A 19,786-nucleotide genomic window follows, 5' to 3' on the forward strand; every position below is an offset into this window, starting at 1 on the left:
CTATTGAACTTAGACGCTAGACCCAGCATTGCAATTTCCCGAACCTCGAAGAGATGTTGCATGATCACCTGGTCTGGGGCTTAAATGATGAGGCTCTGCGGAAGTGCCTGTTTGAAAGAAGGCAGCACACATTCAAAAATGCCCAGGAGCACTGGCACCAAGTTCTGCACAACATTGGTGGAGAGGTTGGTCAAGTGCATGCGATGTTACACGTGCGACAAACACTTATTATGTCATTCCCGTCGGAAGATGCCACAAGGCCCGATGAGGCCTGCTGCCACTGCACATTTTTCACACAGCCCCACAGGCAGTGGCGGAGGAAGAGGAGTGTAGGGGGAGCACACCGCCCCCAGGATGCGCACCAGCCCCGCCCCCACCTGCTCTCCGCCCCCCCCCCCCCCCCCGGTGCTAGAGCATGAAGTTCCACCACTGCCCACAGGAACAATGGTCTTGAGAACTGTTTTAAGGAAGATGATTAGGGCAGAGGTTTTCAACCATTTTGAGCCCACGACTCCCTTGACAGACCCTCCAAGTGTCCCTATTTTTCAAGGACAGTCCCAGATTTACAGAAGCTGTCCCAGTTTCTGATTTGATCCCTGAATGTCCCGCTTTTCCTTAGGATGTCCCTGTTTTCATCGGTTAAATGTTGGAGGGTATGGAGTTATGCAACCCAGGAGCCAAGGAGATAAGTCACTATGCAACCTTTAGAAGACATCTGATGGCAGCCCTGTATAGGGAAGGTTTTTTTAAAAAAATGTTTAATCTTTTATTATGTTTTTATATATGTTGGAAGGTGCCCAGAGTGGCTGGGGCAACCCAGGCAAATGGGCACGGTATAAATAATGAAATGCATTTTAAAATAAAAGCACACATTCTACTCATGTAAAAACACATTGATTCCTGGACCATCCGCGGGCCGGATTTAGAAGACGATTGGGCTGGGGCTGGCCCCCGGGCCTTAGTTTGCCTACCCATGTATTAGAAGATACTTTATGGGTGTGTAGCTAGCATCGCTTTGCAAGTTTTTGAACAGAGCAACCTAGCTGGGGACAAAGAAAACCTTGACTGGCCTGTGGCTCTCAAAGCAGTCAAAAGTGGTTTGGGAATGCTGGTTTCAAATTGTAATGAGGGCAGTTTGCACAGGCTTATTTATCACACCACCTTTTTGTCTCTGGCTGAGTTAACGTCCAGGCCACTAGACCAGGGAAGCAGCAGGCCACCTCGGGTCCCCTCTCTGTGGTCTGGCTCCCTTTCTACGCCTGCCACCTCCTCCAGGGACCTTCACATGTTGGGTAAAGGGCAGGACCCTTGGAAGCATAATTTGAGGGTGTTTTTGTTTTGTTGTTTCTAATGGAGGGGAGCCTTGGCCCGGAGCCCAGGAATTGGGTGTGCAGCAGTTCTCAGCAGCGTGACAGCGATGTGTGTGAAATTTGAATAGCGGTAATGAGGTGCAGCACTCAACCTAATTGAATCTTGTATTGCAATTTAAGTTATTGACACATAGCCTCAGCAAATGATGTAATTGTTGGTGCTGTGGCCATATCCTATATTCCTTCTATTTTTAAGATCGATGTTTATTAACTTGTGCCGTTCATTTTTTAACATTATTTTATATGTGTGATCCCCTTGGAGAAGACTGAGCACTTCATATGTAATATAGCTGATTCCTAATGTTGCCTGAAAACTTGAGGTGTCTCTCTCCAGTTTAGCTTCCTGCTTCTCTACCCCTCGCGTATGGACTCCCTGGATTTATGTGAAGCCTTTACTGCAGTGATGGAGAACCTGTGGCCATCCAGATGTTGCTGGACTTTAATAGCCTTTACTCATTGGCCATGGTGGCTGGTATGACATCTGGGGGGCCAAGGGTCCTCCATGCCTGTTTTACTGTGGCTCTTCTCTCTCCTGCAGGTTGCTAGGGATTTTGCTGTGGCTACAAGAGAGGACGCACTAGAGCAATTCTGTAAATACATTTGAAAGTTGAAGCCAGAATCAATTCCACAGTCTAAGGCTATTGATGGGAGAAGCAGTTTCATGGATGTGTATGAAAGGGAAGAACAAGGCAGCATTAAAACAAGTGAAACTGCTTTATACCTTATGGTTCATTTGGCCCACTATTGCCCTCTCCAGCTAGCAAGGGGTTCTTCAGGGTTTTGGACAAGGGACTTTCCTAGCCATGCTAGCTTAATTCCTTTTTTTAAAAAAACCCAAAATTTGGGTTTTCTTTTGTGCTGTGACTTTCGCAAAATCAGAAGCTTTGGGTGAGGTGAGCCGGGTGACTTTTGTTCACAGCATTTGGTTGGAAGACTGTTGGCCTGGGCTCCTCCCCTCTAGGGAGTTAAGAGTCAGTGTTTTGAAATGTCCCCAATTTGGAGCATACACTGCCAGGTTATTTAGGATCTGTTTCAGAGCTCAGATGGGGTAAGGGACTTGCTTTTAATGCCGGCTCAAGGCATACAAACGATCACAGCTTGTGCTTTTCATGCCCGCCTTAGGTGGAGTTTTCCACCAGAAAAGGGAAAATAAACCTGTCCGGGAGATGGAAATAAAGTAGCTATAAACTGAGTACAATTGAGCCAGACGTATCTGCTTTTGAAACACTAGCAGATGTAGTAGTAGCTGTAACAGCTGTAACACAATACAGCCTTTTTATTAACTGAGGGCGGCGGATGGTTCTGAGTGTTTTAGAGCATGGATTTATTTTTAGGAGCTATGAAATTTTATATACTAGCTGCAGGTACTCGTACTTCAGCTTTTGCTTCCAGTGCCTAGAGCATAGCAGGCAGCTTTATTCAGCGATTTTGCTGTTAACCGGCTTGCTCTCAGTCAGCTGATGTGCTTTATCTTTAGGCGAAGAGGTAGGGGAGAGGTTGTCTTGTGAGGGTCTCAAGGGGAATTAAAGAGCCTGTAAGTTCTGTTGAGAAGCCTCATAGGAATGCACCATTTCCAATCCCAAAGAGTTTGTAAAGGCTTTCTATATATTTCAGGTTGAAGTTCAGATGATGTGAAATTAGGCATAGTTCATCCTATTTCCCAACAATTTTTAAATGTGTGTTTCACTCTCTGGCTCTTTCCAAAACATTGCAAGGGAGACCAATATATTGTTTGGTTTAGCTAAAGGGGTGGAAAGCAAAGGAAGCTGGTGATGCTGACTGTGACGTGCCAGTCCTTTTTTAGTGTCTATGCAAAAGGATGCACCTTAGATGCCTCTGTCCCTGCCTCCTCTCTCTTAGAATCATAGAATTGTAGAGTTGGAAGGGACCACAAATGTCATCTAGTCCAACTCCTTGCAATGTAGGAATCTGGGCTCAAACCCACGACCCTGAGATTAAGAGGCTCATGCTCTACCAACTGAGCTATGTCCTACCTCTTCTTCTTCATTGTCCTTTGTTGCTGTGGACTACAGCTCCTATCACTCCTGACCATTGGGTAAGCTGACTGGGGATGATGGGATTTGTAGTCCAGGGATGTCTTAAACCCTAAGGCTCCAGAACACTGATCCAACAGATTTTAGATGCCCTACTTTTTTCTACAAACACCTCACTACTCAGCAAGAATTTACTGGAGTTAATTAGTTGGTATAAGTGGAAATGCAAACCTAAGTTACATTCACTGTCCTTTGCAGCATCTGTGTGTGATACTCATTTGTTAGACTAAGAACTAGCAACCCAGGGCTAAACCTAGACATGCCCAATACCTTAAAAACAACCTTGTGTTTCATTCTGACCCATAACTCAATGTCATGTGTTGCATATTTCTAATATTGTTACTCACCATCTCAATCTCTGAGCAGTGCGAGATTCTAGGCGTCCACTGGAGACTGTGGTGCCTTTATGATATGGGGATTATTTATACATATATACAACCTGTACCTATGATAGAGGAGCTCACTGCATTGTGCTTCAAGAGGTTATTGCTTCTCCCATGGCCACAGTCTTGGATTCTGGTGGAAATTAGCCATTGCCCTCTGTCCCTCTTCTCCTGTCTGCTGCCTTTAACTGACTGCAGCTATTTTGCCTCCAGCCCACATCATCCCCAGCAGCAATCCTAAAAACCACTGCTTTAGAACTCTACTTCAAAGGCTTTTGTCTTTCTAACTAATTCTGAATTGGGGAGGGGGGCTCCCACTTGCTCTCTGGCACAGAGCCACTCTCTTTGTCCTCCTAAAGACTCATCTTTAGTGGATCATCACCAGGCTGTCTCCTGGCTTGTATTTCCATGCTAAATCCAGTGTCTGGCACCCAAGAATTAGAAGGGGAGTCTAGGCACCCCACAAACTGATAGCAATATTATGCAGTAAGAGAGACAGAGTTGCTATTTTGAAGTGACAGCCTCATATTTACCTGAATACTTAGTTCCAGCTGGAGGGCATTGACCACAAGAGGGCTTTGCTTTCTCTTAGTACTCCAGCTGGATATGTAAGAAGCCGGGACAAAAGAAGAGGTTTGAATGCCCACACTGTGGACTTTACAACCTATTATAGCTTACCATGTTGTGGAACATGGGGAATCTAACCAGAGACCCAAATAACCCTGAGCAAATGTGTCATATAGGGGGAAAATGAGAGTAGGCCCACTTGGGAATTAAGTCTGTGGTCTGAAGAACCCAGGGAAAGAATGGGGACTTGAGAAATAAATGATGTCCATTTATATTTAGAAGGACAAATGAAACAGCAGCGCACAAGCAACACACAAAATAGCAAGCTTGGGGAAACCCAATTGAGTGTTTCCTTCTGCTAGCAGCTGCCTGTGCCCTTTAGAGAAGTCCCACTCCCTCAGACTTGGAGATTAGCAGGTGCAAGGTGGTGGTGGTTGTTAATTTTAAAATAATTTTTAAAAAAATTAAACTATTTTTTAAAATTCTGGCTTTTTAAAAAATTAGTGATGGTCCTGCTGTCTTCTGGGCATAAGCACTGGGATGTCTTGTCTTCTTTATCCAAGACTGAATTCTTTGTCCTGTGCACATACTGGAGGAACCCACAAACAATTCTGTTTTAAAAAAAATATGAGGAAACTATTGGGGTGACTTTGTTCTTTGTGAGTAAATCATGAAAAGGAAATGGTAATGGTTACAGAGCATTCTTTCCATTCTGTATCACATTACTGGTTCCATTGATGTTTTGAGTATGGAAAATGAAGGAATGGAAGAAAGGAAAGCTGTGTTATTAATAACTTCTTGTTTTGTTTTTAATGGGCCAAGTGCTTCACAGTCTTGGTCCTGTGCGGAAGGTCCTTATTATTCCTGTTTTATGAAGATTGAAAGATTGTGACTTTAAGGCCAGAGTGTGATGGAAGAAGGATTTGGACAAATGTCATTGGGCTGCACTGGCTTTAATGAGTATGAATTGCAAGGCATTTTGGTTTTTTGCAGCTAATGCTTCTCAAATAGGTATTTTACTAATCAAGCAACTTTCACCCAACTGAAATTCAAGGCTGCTTTCCTAGGTGTGGAAATCAATTGCAGAAGATGCTGGGGAATGTTGAGATAGGAAGCCAATAGGCAGAGAAAAGGGAATGGGCCGATGTTGAAGGAATAAAGCAGGAGATGGCAACAAGCTTTAAAGAGTGTGCAATAAACCTAAGCTATGGCACTCTGTGGCATTCAAACAGGTCCATGCAAATTCATGGCAGTAGAACCCCACTGTGACTTTAAGAGCAACAGAGCAGGTGAAAAGGATACCAGGATGAGGATACTTCTGGATGCCCTGATCATTTAACTGACATCCTTATTTATTTGCAGGGAGGTTAAAGGTAAAGGTAAAGAGACCCCTGACCACTGAGTCCAGTTGTGACCGACTTTGGGGTTGCAGCGCTCATCTCGCTTTATTGGCCAAGGGAGCCGGCGTACAGCTTCTGGGTCATGTGGCCAGCATGACTAAGCCGCTTCTGGTGAACCAGAGCAGCGCACGGAAATGCCATTTACCTTCCCGCCGGAGCGGTACCCATTTATCTACTTGCACTTTGAGGTGCTTTTGAACCGCTAGGTTGGCAGGAGCTGGAACCAAGCAACGGGAGCTCACCCCATCATGGGGATTCGAACCTCCGACCTTCTCATCGGCAAGTCCTAGGCTCTGTGGTCTGCTGCTAGCTGATTTTTAAAATGATGTTTGGCATGAGGATTGATTTCATGATTCTTCCATGCACCCGAATCATGGGTTACCATATATTCCAAGCTCTAGATTGAGCCAAACTGGGGCTAATTGTGACCCCCTTCTCAATTTTCCTGAAATCTATGGAGCCTCCTCTATCGTCTCCGAACCCTCACCAGATGCTGCCCATATGTTTCCAAGTCTTTTATTACCTAAAATGGAACATCACAAGAACTTGCTTTCTTAAAAGAATGACAACTGGCATTCTGGTGATTGCAAATTTTGCTCTAGAGGTCAGAGTTCGTTTTGGAGAGGCCATTTGGGCAGGTTGAGTAGTGAGACACAGCCCACTTTATCAGATGTGGCAAATGGATATTTCCTTTTCCTTTTCTCATAGTCTGAGATCTGCAGCTCCTCCTTAAGCTTAAAGTAAACGATCTAAGTGGAGTGCCCTGCAAGTGGATGGAACCAGATTTGATTTGGTCTATATGGGACATAGAATCACTGATTAAAAGTTCCTCATGAGTGACCTTAAGAAAAGGCAGACGAAGAAAATGCAAAGTGAAATGGGGAAAGGAAAAGGGGGAGGGGAGGGTAACGCCCTGGGCAGAACCACTGTCTGGAAACTAGACAGTGGAAAAGTGTGATGTGGTTTCAAAGCTAACAAAATCTAAATACATTCTGCTGAAGCCAGTGTGGCTGAGGAGGTAAAGTGGACAAAATCAAAGATGGACACGCAGACAGAAATAAAAGGGTAGGGTGGAGCACTTATTTGATCTTTTGGTGTATGTACGTCTTGAAAAAAAAAGTATTATATGTGGAATTTCCCCCCCCCCCCCTCTCTGGCTTCGATTTCTTGAGTGGAAAGTCAGACTTCTGGCCATACTACACTCTGTCCTTCCCAAAACCTATACTAAAATATTCAGTTGTGGGTTCCTGAGGTCAAATTGTATCACTGAAGGCATGGGGACCTCTCTTTTTGTCACTTTTGTGGAAGCACATAGCTGCCATATGCCACCTCCTGTCAGCAGAGGTTAGATAGGCAGCAAACATACACAGCCTGTAACTTGGACGTGTCTGTTGGAAGCCTTACCCCATTGGCTGCAAAATCCTCTCTCTCTCTGTCTCATATCTCCCAAATGAGGGGTGGGCGCTAGCTGTGTTTAGTTAGTGGCCACTTCACACATGGTTGCTAGGAAATCATGAGCAGCCACAAATTCCCTTTGTGTGTGCTTGTGTATATACTATGTACACATCCTGGTGAGGGTGGGGTGGGGGAGACTTATGGCTTGGATCCAAAGGAATGTGACTGTGTGACTCTTTACACAAAGACTTTTTCCTGTCCCATTTTGTTCACTTCTGTCCCTTGAAAAGCAGAACACTCCAGGACAAGCAGGGTGGATGTGGTGTGGTGGGGAATGTATCTAGAGGGGGTGTTTGTGGAAATTTGGGTGGGGTGGGAGAGCAAGCGTCTTGGCCCCCACAGCATTCTGTAATGTGCAAAGCAGCCCTTAGTGGTGACCCCTTAGGAGCTGAGTCTTGCTCTTTAAGACAGTTTTCAGAACTAAACTATGGTTTAGCTGAGGTATTCCTACTTCCTGCCTGCCAGGGTGAGAACCAATCTCACTCAAAAGGATGTGATGCCCAAATAGTCTCAAAAAGTGTGTGTTAATTTTAATTATTTAAGAAAATTTATGCACCACTTGATCAAAAATCTCAAGGCAGTTTGCAAAAAGATAAAATCAAGAAAAACTCACGACCCTCCCTTTGTAGCATACAAAAATGAAAATGCTAATATTAACACCTTGAACTTGGCCTGGTGTCAAATCTGCAGCCAGTGCAGACCTCTGAGCACAGGTGGTCGCTCCCGTCACCAATCATGCTGCAGTCTTCTTCACTAGCTGAAGCTCCCGGATCAAGTGCAAGGGAATCTCCACATGGAGGGCATTGCAGTAATCCCGTCTTGAAGTAACCATTGCATTAACTACTGTGAGTAGGCTTTCCCAGTCCAGGAATGCCCATAGCTGTTGAACAAGTCACAGTTGGTAAAAGGCATTTCTAGTCACTGAGGCTACCTGAGTGTACAATGCCAGAGCTGAATTCAGAAGCAACCCCCTCCTGCTCCTGTGGGGAAGTGCAACCCCATCCAGGGTAGGCACTGACCAATTTCTTGGACATGGGAGCTACTCACCCACAGTGCCTCCATTTTTTTCTCTTGGTTTATGGGTGATTTTGCTATGACAAGATTTGAGAACAACTGTGAGGCACAGGAATGTTGTTTGCTTAAAGGTGACCACTATACTGGACTAAAACATGCTGGAAGTGTTGGGATGCAACTGGGCTTGCACTGGAGGCTGATATATCTGCATGGGAAAGAGCAGATAGAGAGGGGGGCCTCCATGCTTCCTAGACTGTTCTTTAACCTTTGCTAACCCTCCTTGAGGGCTAGAACGATACTCTTAGGGCTCCTAACCTCATTTTGCTACTTCTTTCTTCTGCATGCCTTGCCTTAGGGGAGTGATGTCTGTTTTTGCTCTCTCTCCATCTAAGATGCAAGAGCAAGTGTAGATTTTTGCATTCTCCTCCTCAGTTACCTAGAACTGGGATCTTTCCCCTATCAAGCATGTATTTCCTGCAATAAACATAGCTTTCTTGCTATGGGACTAATGGGACTCAGAGTCCCATTGCGGTCATATCCAGGGCAAAGCAGGTTGCCTCCACAGTGATTCAGTGCCAAGTTCAACTTCTGCCAGTGCATTTAAATAGTCATGGGAGCAGACATTGCAAAAGCAGGAGAGATCCTCCCTAATCTTGCTCTCTCCATACAGACTTGAGACTTTTGCTGCCCAAGGATCCCAGCAGAAGTTCAGGAAAGGTTGGTGCGGGAATGGTGCCGCAAAGCATCAGGGCTGGGACATGTATTCTGGGCTATAAATTGAGTGAATGGGGAGGACTGCATCACACCAGCTCGGGGAAGGATGGGAAGAATGAGTGCATTGTTCAGGCCCCCAATATGTACCTTCAGCGATGGAAAGCGAGCAAAACGGGCAAGTAGGGCATGCTGCTAAAAGCTGGATTTGCTCGTGCTGAAGAGGGATTGTCAAAGCTGCCGTTTCCATGTGCTTTTGAAGGGCTTGAAAGCACTTCCTGGGGGGAGGTGACAGCCAAAGGAGGCCACGGGATGCCCGTTTGGATCATCCCTGTGCCAGCAGCCGTCCGGGACAACCAGAGGAACTTGCTAAGCAACCACCCATTGGAACATACTGTTCATTCTCCTGCTTAGCAATCCCTTTTCTACTCTCACAGTTATGCTGAAAAGACCGGACAGCAGTGGAAGATAATGCATTGGGGGAGGAGGCAGAGTGGGGTTAATATTGCATCACTTATCTGGAAGGCTCTTGACCAGTCTTGAGTTCCAGATCTTCAGCTTTTGCATAGTTCTTAACGCTTTGAGCTAAGCACAAATCCAACCATGCAATGATGGCTGGATCATCAGGTGATTATCTTTTTTTTAAAAAAAAAATGTGCCAATGTCATGCATTAGTAGGGAAGTATCATCCCCTGATGCAAGCTGTTGGAGCAGGTTGATGCTATAGATTTGTGGCCTTCCATATCTTGTTGAACTCCACCTGCCGTCAGCCCCATTTGACAAGATTTACCCAAGATGACCCATTCGGTCAGGATTTATGGGCACTGCAGAGCAGCTCTAACTAGAGGGCCACAAGTGGTCAAACCCCATTATGGATCTTGGCAGCAGGGCATGCTGGGAGGGAGAGTTCATTAATTTATTTGAGGCATTATTCACCTGTCCTATTCTGTCAACATAAGGACTTCGACTTGTGCCATGAGAGTTTCCACCTCTGCTCCCAGGGGTGCCAACTTCAGAGGACTGAGCAGTTTTGGGCCCCCAATACTTTTGGGGAGTGGTCCCCCCAGTGTCCTCTACCATCAGGTGGTGGAGGCCAAGTACAGAGCCAAGCATGGCTTCAGTGTCTGGCTCCTCCTCTTCCTCCTCCTGCCATGGAAGGCTGCCGAGCCCAAGAGAGGAGGAGATGATGGCCAATGCATTCAGCTCTGTCCCCTGGCCCCTGTCAAAACGTCACTTGGCTCCCTCAATCTTTGGTGCAAGTTGGTGCCTCTGCTTGCTCCATGGGTTGTGGGTAACCCCTAGAACAAATTTAGGGGCAGGCAATGGGAGGAGAGAGGATGAACGATCTGTTGGACAATCAGAAATCCTTGCGCTGATGGAACATCCACTTAGTGCTGCATTGGATTCTACTCTTCGGTTTTTTAATCACTTCCCAAATCATATAATTTATATACAGTGGAACCATGGTTCTCAAACTTAATCCATTCTGGATGTCCGTTCGACTTCTGAAACGTTTGAAAACCAAGGCGCGGCTTCCAATTGGCTGCAGGAGCTTCCTGCACTCCAGCAGAAGCTGCATTGGACGTTCGGCTACCAAAAAATGTTCAAAAACTGGAACACTTACTTCCAGGGTTTTGGGGTTTGGGAGCATCAACTAAGCTGTTCAAGAACCAAGGTTCCAGTGGACTGCTTGATTGTATTTTTAAACAAAACAAACTCAGCGTGATACAATAAATATACATATATACAAGGGACTTCATGATCTTGGACTGGAAGGAAGCTACCCAGCAGACTATTTTAGGCTAAAAAGGTAAAGGGACCCCTGACCATTATGTCCAGTCGTGACCTACTCTGGGGTTGCGGCGCTCATCTCGCTTTATTGGCCGAGGGAGCTGGCGTACAGCTTCCAGGTCATGTGGCCAGCATGACTAAGCCAGCATGGTGAACCAAAGCAGCACATGGAAACGCTGTTTACCTTCCCGCTGGAGCGGTACCTATTTATCTACTTGCACTTCGTGCTTTCGAACTGCTAGGTTGGCAGGAGCAGGGACTGAGCAATGGGAGCTCACCCCGTCACGGGGATTCAAACCGCCGACCTTCTGATCAGCAAGTCCTAGGCTCTGTGGTTTAACCCACAGCGCCACCCACATCCCCATTTTAGGCTAGATGGTGGTAACAATTTGAAATGTTGACCCTGGTGGACAGGTGAGCCATATGATACCATTGGATTGGATTGGACAGCCCAGGCATTAAAGCGCAACAAAATTGGACCCTGATCTTCTATGAAGACTTGATCAAAGGAACTATGCCAGTTGCATGCCAGGCCAATCTCCAAATTCCAGCAACAGACTGCAGGGATTTTGGGTTGGAGAACACATACTCCAGGTCGGATTCCTGGTATGCCTCCAGCTCAGCCCTGGGAGAACTGTGAAAACGCAGCTGAATTGTGTCACACTAATTGTGAAAAATTGGGCAGTACTGCTAGCCATATTTTCCAACTGTGCCATATTTAGGGGTCATATGGGCCAGAAAGACAGTTGAGGTTCTGCATAAGAGATTTGGAGCAGCTGGATCTTTGCCAAATCACAGTCAACAGTTGTCCGTGAATTTTTGATGTTTCCATGCATGCTCCTACACCAGCCAGGTGAGGTCAGGCTTTGGCAGCCAATCTGTACTGAGCCTGATCATAGAAACACATAGAAACAGCCTGTAAAAAGTCTGGTCTGGAGTTGGCGACATCCAAATAGCTACTGGTCCAAATTCAGCTGACTTCTGTTGAAATCAAAACTAGATGCCATAGGTTTCTGGTTAAGGCAGAATGGACTAGGCCAAATGTTCACTGGCTCTGATCTTTCTGGGTCAGAAATAGCAGCTTCAGTGAAATAGAACTAACTCATGACATAGCCAATCAGATTTGTCTGTTGGGCAAAAGAAAAAAAAAGTTCACATTTTGACACATTGAAGAAACAGTGGAAATTTTTGCTTGGAAGTGTTGATGAAGGTACCAGAACAAGAGACCCTTTTCCACGCTGCCCCCCACCCGTAGTCATTAAAATCGTGAATATTTTCAGCTCAGCCATGACTTGAATGATGACCCGTCCTCCCCTTCCTGGCCTTTCATTAAAATCTTGTAGGGGAGCTTTACATTTGTTATACAATCTTGTATATTTGATTTCAGTTACATGATGAGATAGGGAATTTGTTTATAAACAATACAAAGCCTGCTTTGTTATGTTGCTTTCTTTTTGTATTCTTGGCGTGATTTCTCATCTAGTTGCTTTCTCCCTTTTTTGGTTCTCTTTACTTATTTTCCAAAATGGGCCTCTTTTTTATTATTATTTAATTAGAGTCCTTAGGGGTAATTATTTGACCCTCAAACACACACACCCCATCCCCTTGAGCCACTTGGCTAAGTTCAGCTCAGATTCTGCTTTGGAACCTCTTGAAAGCCTGAGGGTGACAGGTCAGGAATGAACTTGGCCCACAGTATCTGAACTGGGGGGCGGGGGGGGAGGATAATCAAAGGATCGGGTGTTGCTAAAAGACCAAGATGCTTAGCTTATCCATTAAAAAAAAATATCTTTCTCTTTACAGTATAAATGGGACATGATGTTCTGCACGCTTAGCCAAATTGTCTCCTGCGGTTCAGACATGTGTGACTTCTGATTTGAAATAAATGCATTATTAAATACTTTTGATAATTTGTGTAACCAAGCATTTAAAGGCTGGAATGGGGGGGGGGTTGGGAATCTCACACAGCTGGGATGCCACTTCCACATAGCTGTGACTGGAGTTCATATCCCACGCTGAGAGCCAGCGTGGTGTAGTAGTTAAGAGCGGTGGACTCGTAATCTGGTGAACCGGGTTCGCTTCCCTGCTCCTCCACATGCAGCTGCTGGGTGACCTTGGGCTAGTCACACTTCTCTGAAGTCTCTCAGCCTCACTCACCTCACAGAGTGTTTGTTGTGGGGGAGGAAGGGAAAGGAGAATGTTAGCCGCTTTGAGGCTACTTAAGGGGAGTGAAAGGTGGGATATCAAGTCCAAACTCCTCTTCTTCTTCTTCTCACTGTGGGCCTGTGTGGATTTCCCCCATTTGTTCCGTTGTGGGCATCTCTGGGCAGAGCAGTTGGGTTCTGTGGCTAATATAACTAATACACCAGTGCTAATTTTTCTAGAAAAAGAGGTGCCAGAACACACCATGAATTCACCCTGGTTCTCTTATAATGGCATTGGCACCCACCTGAGAGGTGCTGGAACTGGGTTCCAGCTGGAAAGAAGCCTTGCTGATGCCCCTTTTCTTTCTTCTCCCACCCTCCTTTTCTTTTTTTGTCTGTGTAGATGAGGAACATACTGAAGTATCTATTGCAGAGAATGTGGTGGATGCCGCCTCCAGTGTGGTGAGTGGCGGTGGACGGATAAAGCCCCCTAAAAATGGCAAGGAGTTCGCCGTCATCCGTGAGAAGGTGAATGAGCAGCAAAAACAGCTGGGCAAGCCTACCAAGCACCACCTCCACTCGCCATCAGTCAGGGTGAGTGAGGTAAACAATGGGTGCGGGAGATGGTCTTCAAGTCCCTCGAAAGGGTGCAACATGTTATTCTTCTTTGAGGGGGGTGGGACTATATGTAGTTTGAAGATGATCACCTGATGAGCTTTTTCTCTAGCTGTCAGAGGCACCCCTGCCCCTAGTCTCCATTAGTAGCTGGATGAGACTTGCAGAGAGTGAAGAATGTGCTGTGAGTAGAGGAGTGGGAGCTTTCCCCATCATCTGGACCCCCTAGGAAACTCAACAAACCTGCTGGAACTGGGTGTGGAGAGTGCAGCTGAATGGGACACAGCTGTTGGGCTACCTGAGAAAGTACCAGCCACTTTGAGCCTGCCTGTAAAAAGCAAGTCTAGAGTGAGAAACTAGGGTGGTGTCCGCTGTTTCCAGGAACTCTTCTCATTGTGAGACTTTTGTGGGCTAGCTGAGAGTTTCTTTGGAGCCTGAGTGAGAACCCAGAGGTTGAGCCACAGAGTTTCTGATTGTCAAATGAATAAAGTTCATTGTGTGAGACTAAATTCTACTCACTTCTCCCGTCGTAAACAGTGCTGAAGGTTACATCGGGGCCAGGCCATGGGAAGAGATGAGACAGCACAGCGAGGAGGAAAATAGAGCCAAACAAACAGAACACGAGATACCTCTTCATGAGATTGATGGATTTTGGCAGGGCCCAGGAGGAGGACTTTGCCACACAGTTGTCATTCAGGATTACAGCTGGCATCATTAACCAGAGTGCAGGGATAATTCCTATCAATAGCTTTTGTAATTTAGCTTTGGATCCTCTCCCCCCACTTGTCGGGTGGGACTGATGCTACATAAGCTTTTGGTCTTATAGCCACAACTCTTGGAGGCTCCCAGAGCAGCATTGCTTTGATGCCTCCAGAGCAGTCTTGGTGCTGCTGCTGCTGCTGCTCCTGCTGCTACTGCTACTGCTTTTCCTGGGGTTTTCCATTCTCCTGCTCTGTGCTTTTAATTACCGCACTCACGCTGGTCTAGTTGGCTTCACTGTTCCCTGACGGGCTGGGTTCCAGGCAGAGTCTGAGTGGCTGAAAGGTACTCAGGATGCTTACCAGTTTCTTGGACAGAAACTGGTAAACCAGTGTTAAAATTGGTTTTCAGAGTCTCTTCAAAGCAACTGCAGGCTGCATTTAGGGACCTGGCATGCTGTCAGCTTGTTGGTGGCCTTTGCAATCTTGAAAATCAAAAGATAAGGACAGAGTACTGGTGGCCCAATCAGATAAGACACGTGTCATGAGTCGATAAGCTAAATAAAACCACCCACCCAGAACAGGGAAAAGAACTGTAGCAATTCATCTGTGAAAGATTCCTTGCCCAGCTAATTGCCCAGAACAAGATCTACCACTGATATGAAGATGGCTGGAGTATTAAGGAATAAGCCCCACTGAACATGTCTGAGTAAGCATGCTTAGAAGTGTTCTGAAAGTTTGCATTCTTTATATACACTGTAAAATTTTAAACCTTGAACAGCAATGGATCCCAACCATCATACAATGTGTTTCCTGGTCTGGGGTCTATTGGCGGGATTACGGAGTGTCTCAATGGGATGATTGCTTTATGTATGCCAGGTAGTGTTAAACATTGCAGCTGAAGCAGCAACTTCCTGGGCATGGTTGATACCATAAGAGAGCCATGGTAGCTGAAGAGGATCCCATATACAGTACATGACCAAATGCCACTGGGAATTAGAAGGTAGCATCGGGGTGGTGGGGGAGCTTAGTCTCTCACAGTACATGGATATTAGCTTGCAGAGCAGCGAATCAAGACGTATACAAAATGGTAATGTTTGCCCTCCATGATAACTGGAGGAACTGATTTTGTGCACACTCCCAGACTGGATATTACAACCTGAGGCAATATAAAATGTCACATTACCACCAGCAGCATAGCCAGGGATATGTGTATATATAAACTGTGTGCTAAAAATATCCCAATTTTTGGGCCACACTATAACCTAACATCCAAGCCAAGAGGAGCTGAATTCTGCTGTCTGTACATCACTTATGCAGAGCAGGAACATGTTACGTGGATTTTATTTTTCTGCAGCATTTCTTCAGAGGCTACCATTAGCCATGGGATAAAAGGGTAAAGAGTAACACACAGTGCCATAACTTTGCTTCCTAACTATTGGAAACTCTTTACAGCGCCCTCTGCCTCTTTTGATTTCATCAGTTGTTTTCCCATTCAGTTCCTATTTTTCCACAGCCCAAAGAGTCAGGAACATGTTACCGTTGTTGTTAAGAAAATAAAAGTTGAAAGATCTCAGAGAGCTGAACTCTGTGGCAAATAGCAAGGCTATATCGTATGATCACAAGCATAGCTCAGTTGGTTCGAGCGTGGTGCTGATAATACCAAGGTTGCAGGTTCGAGCCTCATAAGGGACAGCTGCATATTCCTGCATTGCAGGCTGTTGGACTAGATGACCCTTGGGGTCCCTTCCAACTCTTCTGATTCTAAGAATCCCAGAACACCGGTGCCCTTCTTAAAACTGTACAGGAGCCTAGTTGGGGGGTGTTTTGCCATGGGTTCTCCCTATGTGCCCCCTAGCATTTAAAAGGCTGCAATCATATATGATCAACCTTGGAAAGACCCATGTGATCAAGCGTCTCCACGCAGGGAGGGCTGATAAGGACTGCCTGAGCCCTTCTATCCCAGCCCAATCATCCAGAGGATCCCTGTTAGTTGTCCCCCTGTGTTACAGAGCCCTGACCAACCTCAGCTAAAGTCGGGCATTTACTGTGATTAGTCCCACAAGATAAAGCAGAAATTCCACAGGCATCCTTGGGCATCTCTTGAAAACTTCTTAATGCAAACAGTCGGTTGCAGCTGTATAATTTTTATATTTGATTAGCCAGCTGCCTTAAAGACTATCTGTATTTTTGGTTTTTTTAAATTGGTGTTTTATATGTTAGCATTGCACACTTCCCTGACATTCTAAGATATAGCGGTATAGAAATAAATCCATCATAGAAGCGTCATAAGAGGTTCTCTGCTATGGAGAACAACCCTCTAATGTCTGAAGGGCACCATATTCCCATCGTAGCACTGTGGATCTTATAAGTGTTTCCATTCTTCTCAGTGTATACAGGCAGTTGGTGGGTTAATGCCAGTTAATATGAAGCTGTAGGTTCTCTTTCTCCCTCTCCAGTCACTCTTCAGAATAGTGTTCAAATCACAGGAGGGATGATCAGCCTGGCCCCATTACTATTTTAGAAGGTTTTAAGGAGACAATGATTTGTCCAAAATTGGTGGAACATGAAGATTGGGGTTTGTGGGTTTCATTTTTTTATAAAACAAAAAACTATCTTTTTATTCCCATAGTTCGAGGAGCTACTCATTGGTGCTTTTTAATAAGTGTAGTGGATGAAGATTTCTATCCAGTGTTTGAACTTTGTTTTGGGGCTATAAATCAAAGTTCCCCCTGAGAAGAGGTTGAATTCGATCAATTTAAGTTTGCAATTTTACTGGCACAGGGAGAATCTCCATGGAAATTGGGCATGTAACTACCCTTCTATGATTCTTCTAAGAAAGAAATGGTAGGAAATTGTCTTAAAGCACAAATATTTGCAAAGAGCTCTCAATAGTTCTTCTTCCCAGCCCTGTCTAAAAAGAAGTATATTCAGAAGACCAGAAAATCATCCTTGTTACATTTTCCCCTTGTATCGTTTTTGTTTTCATATCCGTTAATCAAAGATGATGCAAGCCAGTTATTTCAAATCAATTGACACTGAGTGACATGAGCTGCATATATACCAAGTGTGTTGCGTCTTTGGGCCTTGGGCAAATCACCATTGGGTCATAACACTTTGATCCTTTCTGGCAAATGTTCAACAGCCTTGAGACAGTATGACTACAGGCGGAGTGAGGTGTGCTAGAATACTTTTTCTGATGCTTTGGGATGAAAAGGAGTCGGGTGTGGGTTTTGGGGCGGAACCTGCATAGCTACCCTAAGCAAGAACTTAAATCCCGCATGTGTCAGAAGGCAAAAGCCATTGTTGTCTCCATTGTGCCAACTGGGCCCTGCCTGATTTCCTCATTTGTTTTTCTTCTGCTTTCTTGACCATTTGCAGACCCCCTGCCAACAGGAATTAGATCAAGTCTTGGAACGCATCTCAACCATGCGCCTGCCAGATGAACGCGGTCCGTTGGAGCACCTCTATTCCCTAAATATCCCAAACTGCGACAAGCAAGGCCTTTACAATCTCAAACAGGCAAGTGCAGAGGGTGGTTGGGGGCAGGGTCCTTCAGACAACTGTCATTTGAGGGATCACCAGTGCTGATCAAGGTATGCAGGGTGGTTCAGCCGGTTCCGGTTTCTGCAGGTCAGCATGTCTAAACAGAGATCAGCATGGGCAGCACAGGACTCTTGGCATGTTTGAATACCATATGAATATCCTTTCGGATATGCTCTCTAGCAGCCAACACAGTGTTCTTCAGAACCTACAATTCCCATAATCCATGGCCATTGGCCATGTTGGCTGAGGCTGATGGGGTTAGGAGTCCCAACAACATTTGGAGGGCACCACATTGGCTACTGCTGCTCTTAAAGCTCATGGGGAAATCGTAATGGTGCGAGAGAAAGCCCCACTTTTCCTGTTGTTTGTTTGCCAAGTGGCAGAAATTGCCTGCTTTCCTGCATCCAGTCTTACAGGTCCCAAGGATGTACTGTATCTGGAATACAGAATGGTTGTATGAATCCTAAATCTGGTAGATACATCTACCAGTCTTCCTTTCAGCCTATGTGCCACTCAACAACAAGCATATTTCACTTACAAACCTTGTTCGGAAACTCATTGTCCACTCATGAGCAGGAATGAAATAAGAGTTCAGTTGACATCTTGGTTGAAGTTTATCAGGGGGTGAGAGGTCAGGACGCCAAGCAGGCCTTAGGAAGCCTTGTGGCAATGATTCTATGTAATCCCTTGGGCATGGGACTGTGACAACAATGGCGACCTTCTGAAGGTAATGGGGCTCTCCTGGTCAGCAGGCAGGAACTGTACTTCTAGGTTAGCAGCTGACCTTGTACCACACCCCATGTTCAATCCAGAACCTCAACTTTTGGTTGGATATAAAGCACCCCAAAAATATGCCCGCCAGTTCTTTGAAACGGCATTTGAGGGGACTTCAGCTCACAAAGTTTTGAGTTTGCAGGCAATTCTGTGTGGATCAAGCTCTAAGGGCTTTCTGGACCCTGAATCCTGCATAAGGCATAAGCGCAGCAGCAGCTCTCAGGAATATGGAGCCAGGAGTATACTTCTGGTCAGCGACGGAGGAAGCCGCTCAGGCACCTGGGGCTGTGCGCCCAGGGACGGGGCGAGCCATCCATAGGGGCAGGGTGAGGGTGGGGCCTCTGGAGTCTGCCTACCTCCCCCCACTCAGCTGCCCTATAGCTGGGGGGAAGCAGCAAGTGGGCCATTTGGGCAGCACAGAGCCTGCCCGTGCTCAAGCCACTACGTCTCTCCCAGGAGAGATGCATGGCTCAGGCACGTTGCAGGCCCCACAGTTAGTGCTGCCCGGCATTTTGTCACACACCCCCTCAGTGGTGACACCCAGGGCGGCCCACATCCACTGCACCCCCCCCTTTCTCCACCCCTGTTTCTGGTCCAATCTGGTGTCTCTTACCTGTTATTCTCTAAAGGTTGACTTGGCAGATGTATATCTCCGCTTTTTCCCTTTCTAAGGCTAGCAAGCATTTTTTTTTTTTATTAGTCCTGCTGGACAAGCTGGGTGTGGACCTAAATGTAGGGTGTGGTTGCTTTGATGGAACTTTCCCCATTTGGGGGAGATGAAAGCAGCAACCTTGATTCCCCCAAGGTTCTAATTACCTTGCAAGGCCCACACCCCACAGCTGTGGCTAATCCCCCATAAATGAATTAGTTCCCTAAAGGGATTTAGCTGTGCTGAGTGAAATTTGCTCTTCACACTGCCTTGTCTTGCACCAACATTTGCCATCGACTCAGGAAGCAGGCAGGTACATACATAGTTCGGACCTGTACAGCCCTTGCCCGTCATGTTCATCCCTGCCACAAAGAGAAAAAGAAAAACAGTATTGCCTGAAGTCTGGTTGCTCACACTGGTATTACAGACACATGTATTTATAGATGCCTTGTTCATTTGCTTTCTATTAGCGCTATGCTTACTGGTTCAAGAGCTAGGATAGTCAAATCCTTCTTAGCAATGAATCTGCTAAGGACCTTCAGGACAAGTCCCAGTCTCTGAGTCTCAGTTCCCTTATGCATTAAATTGAAATGTCAGAGGCCTGTAAGTTGTCCT

General features: G+C 45.9%; 1 protein-coding gene across 2 annotated transcripts in view; it reads left to right on the plus strand.

Moving 5' to 3' along the window:
- IGFBP2 (insulin like growth factor binding protein 2) overlaps window positions 1–19,786 on the plus strand; it is a 61,893-nt gene that overhangs the window by 38,043 nt on the left and 4,064 nt on the right. Inside the window, exons 2-3 of one of the 2 annotated variants that reach the window (XM_083491113.1) lie at window positions 13,293–13,483; window positions 17,584–17,724. In XM_083491113.1, the coding sequence (XP_083347239.1) occupies window positions 13,293–13,483; window positions 17,584–17,724 (332 nt within the window). Of the gene's footprint in view, window positions 1–13,292; window positions 13,493–17,583; window positions 17,725–19,786 lie in introns of both variants that reach the window. The other variant, XM_083491112.1, reaches the window with a different exon arrangement.

The sequence above is a fragment of the Podarcis liolepis genome (assembly GCF_965112155.1).
Source record: "Podarcis liolepis genome assembly, chromosome: 1".
NCBI lineage: Eukaryota > Metazoa > Chordata > Lepidosauria > Squamata > Lacertidae > Podarcis > Podarcis liolepis.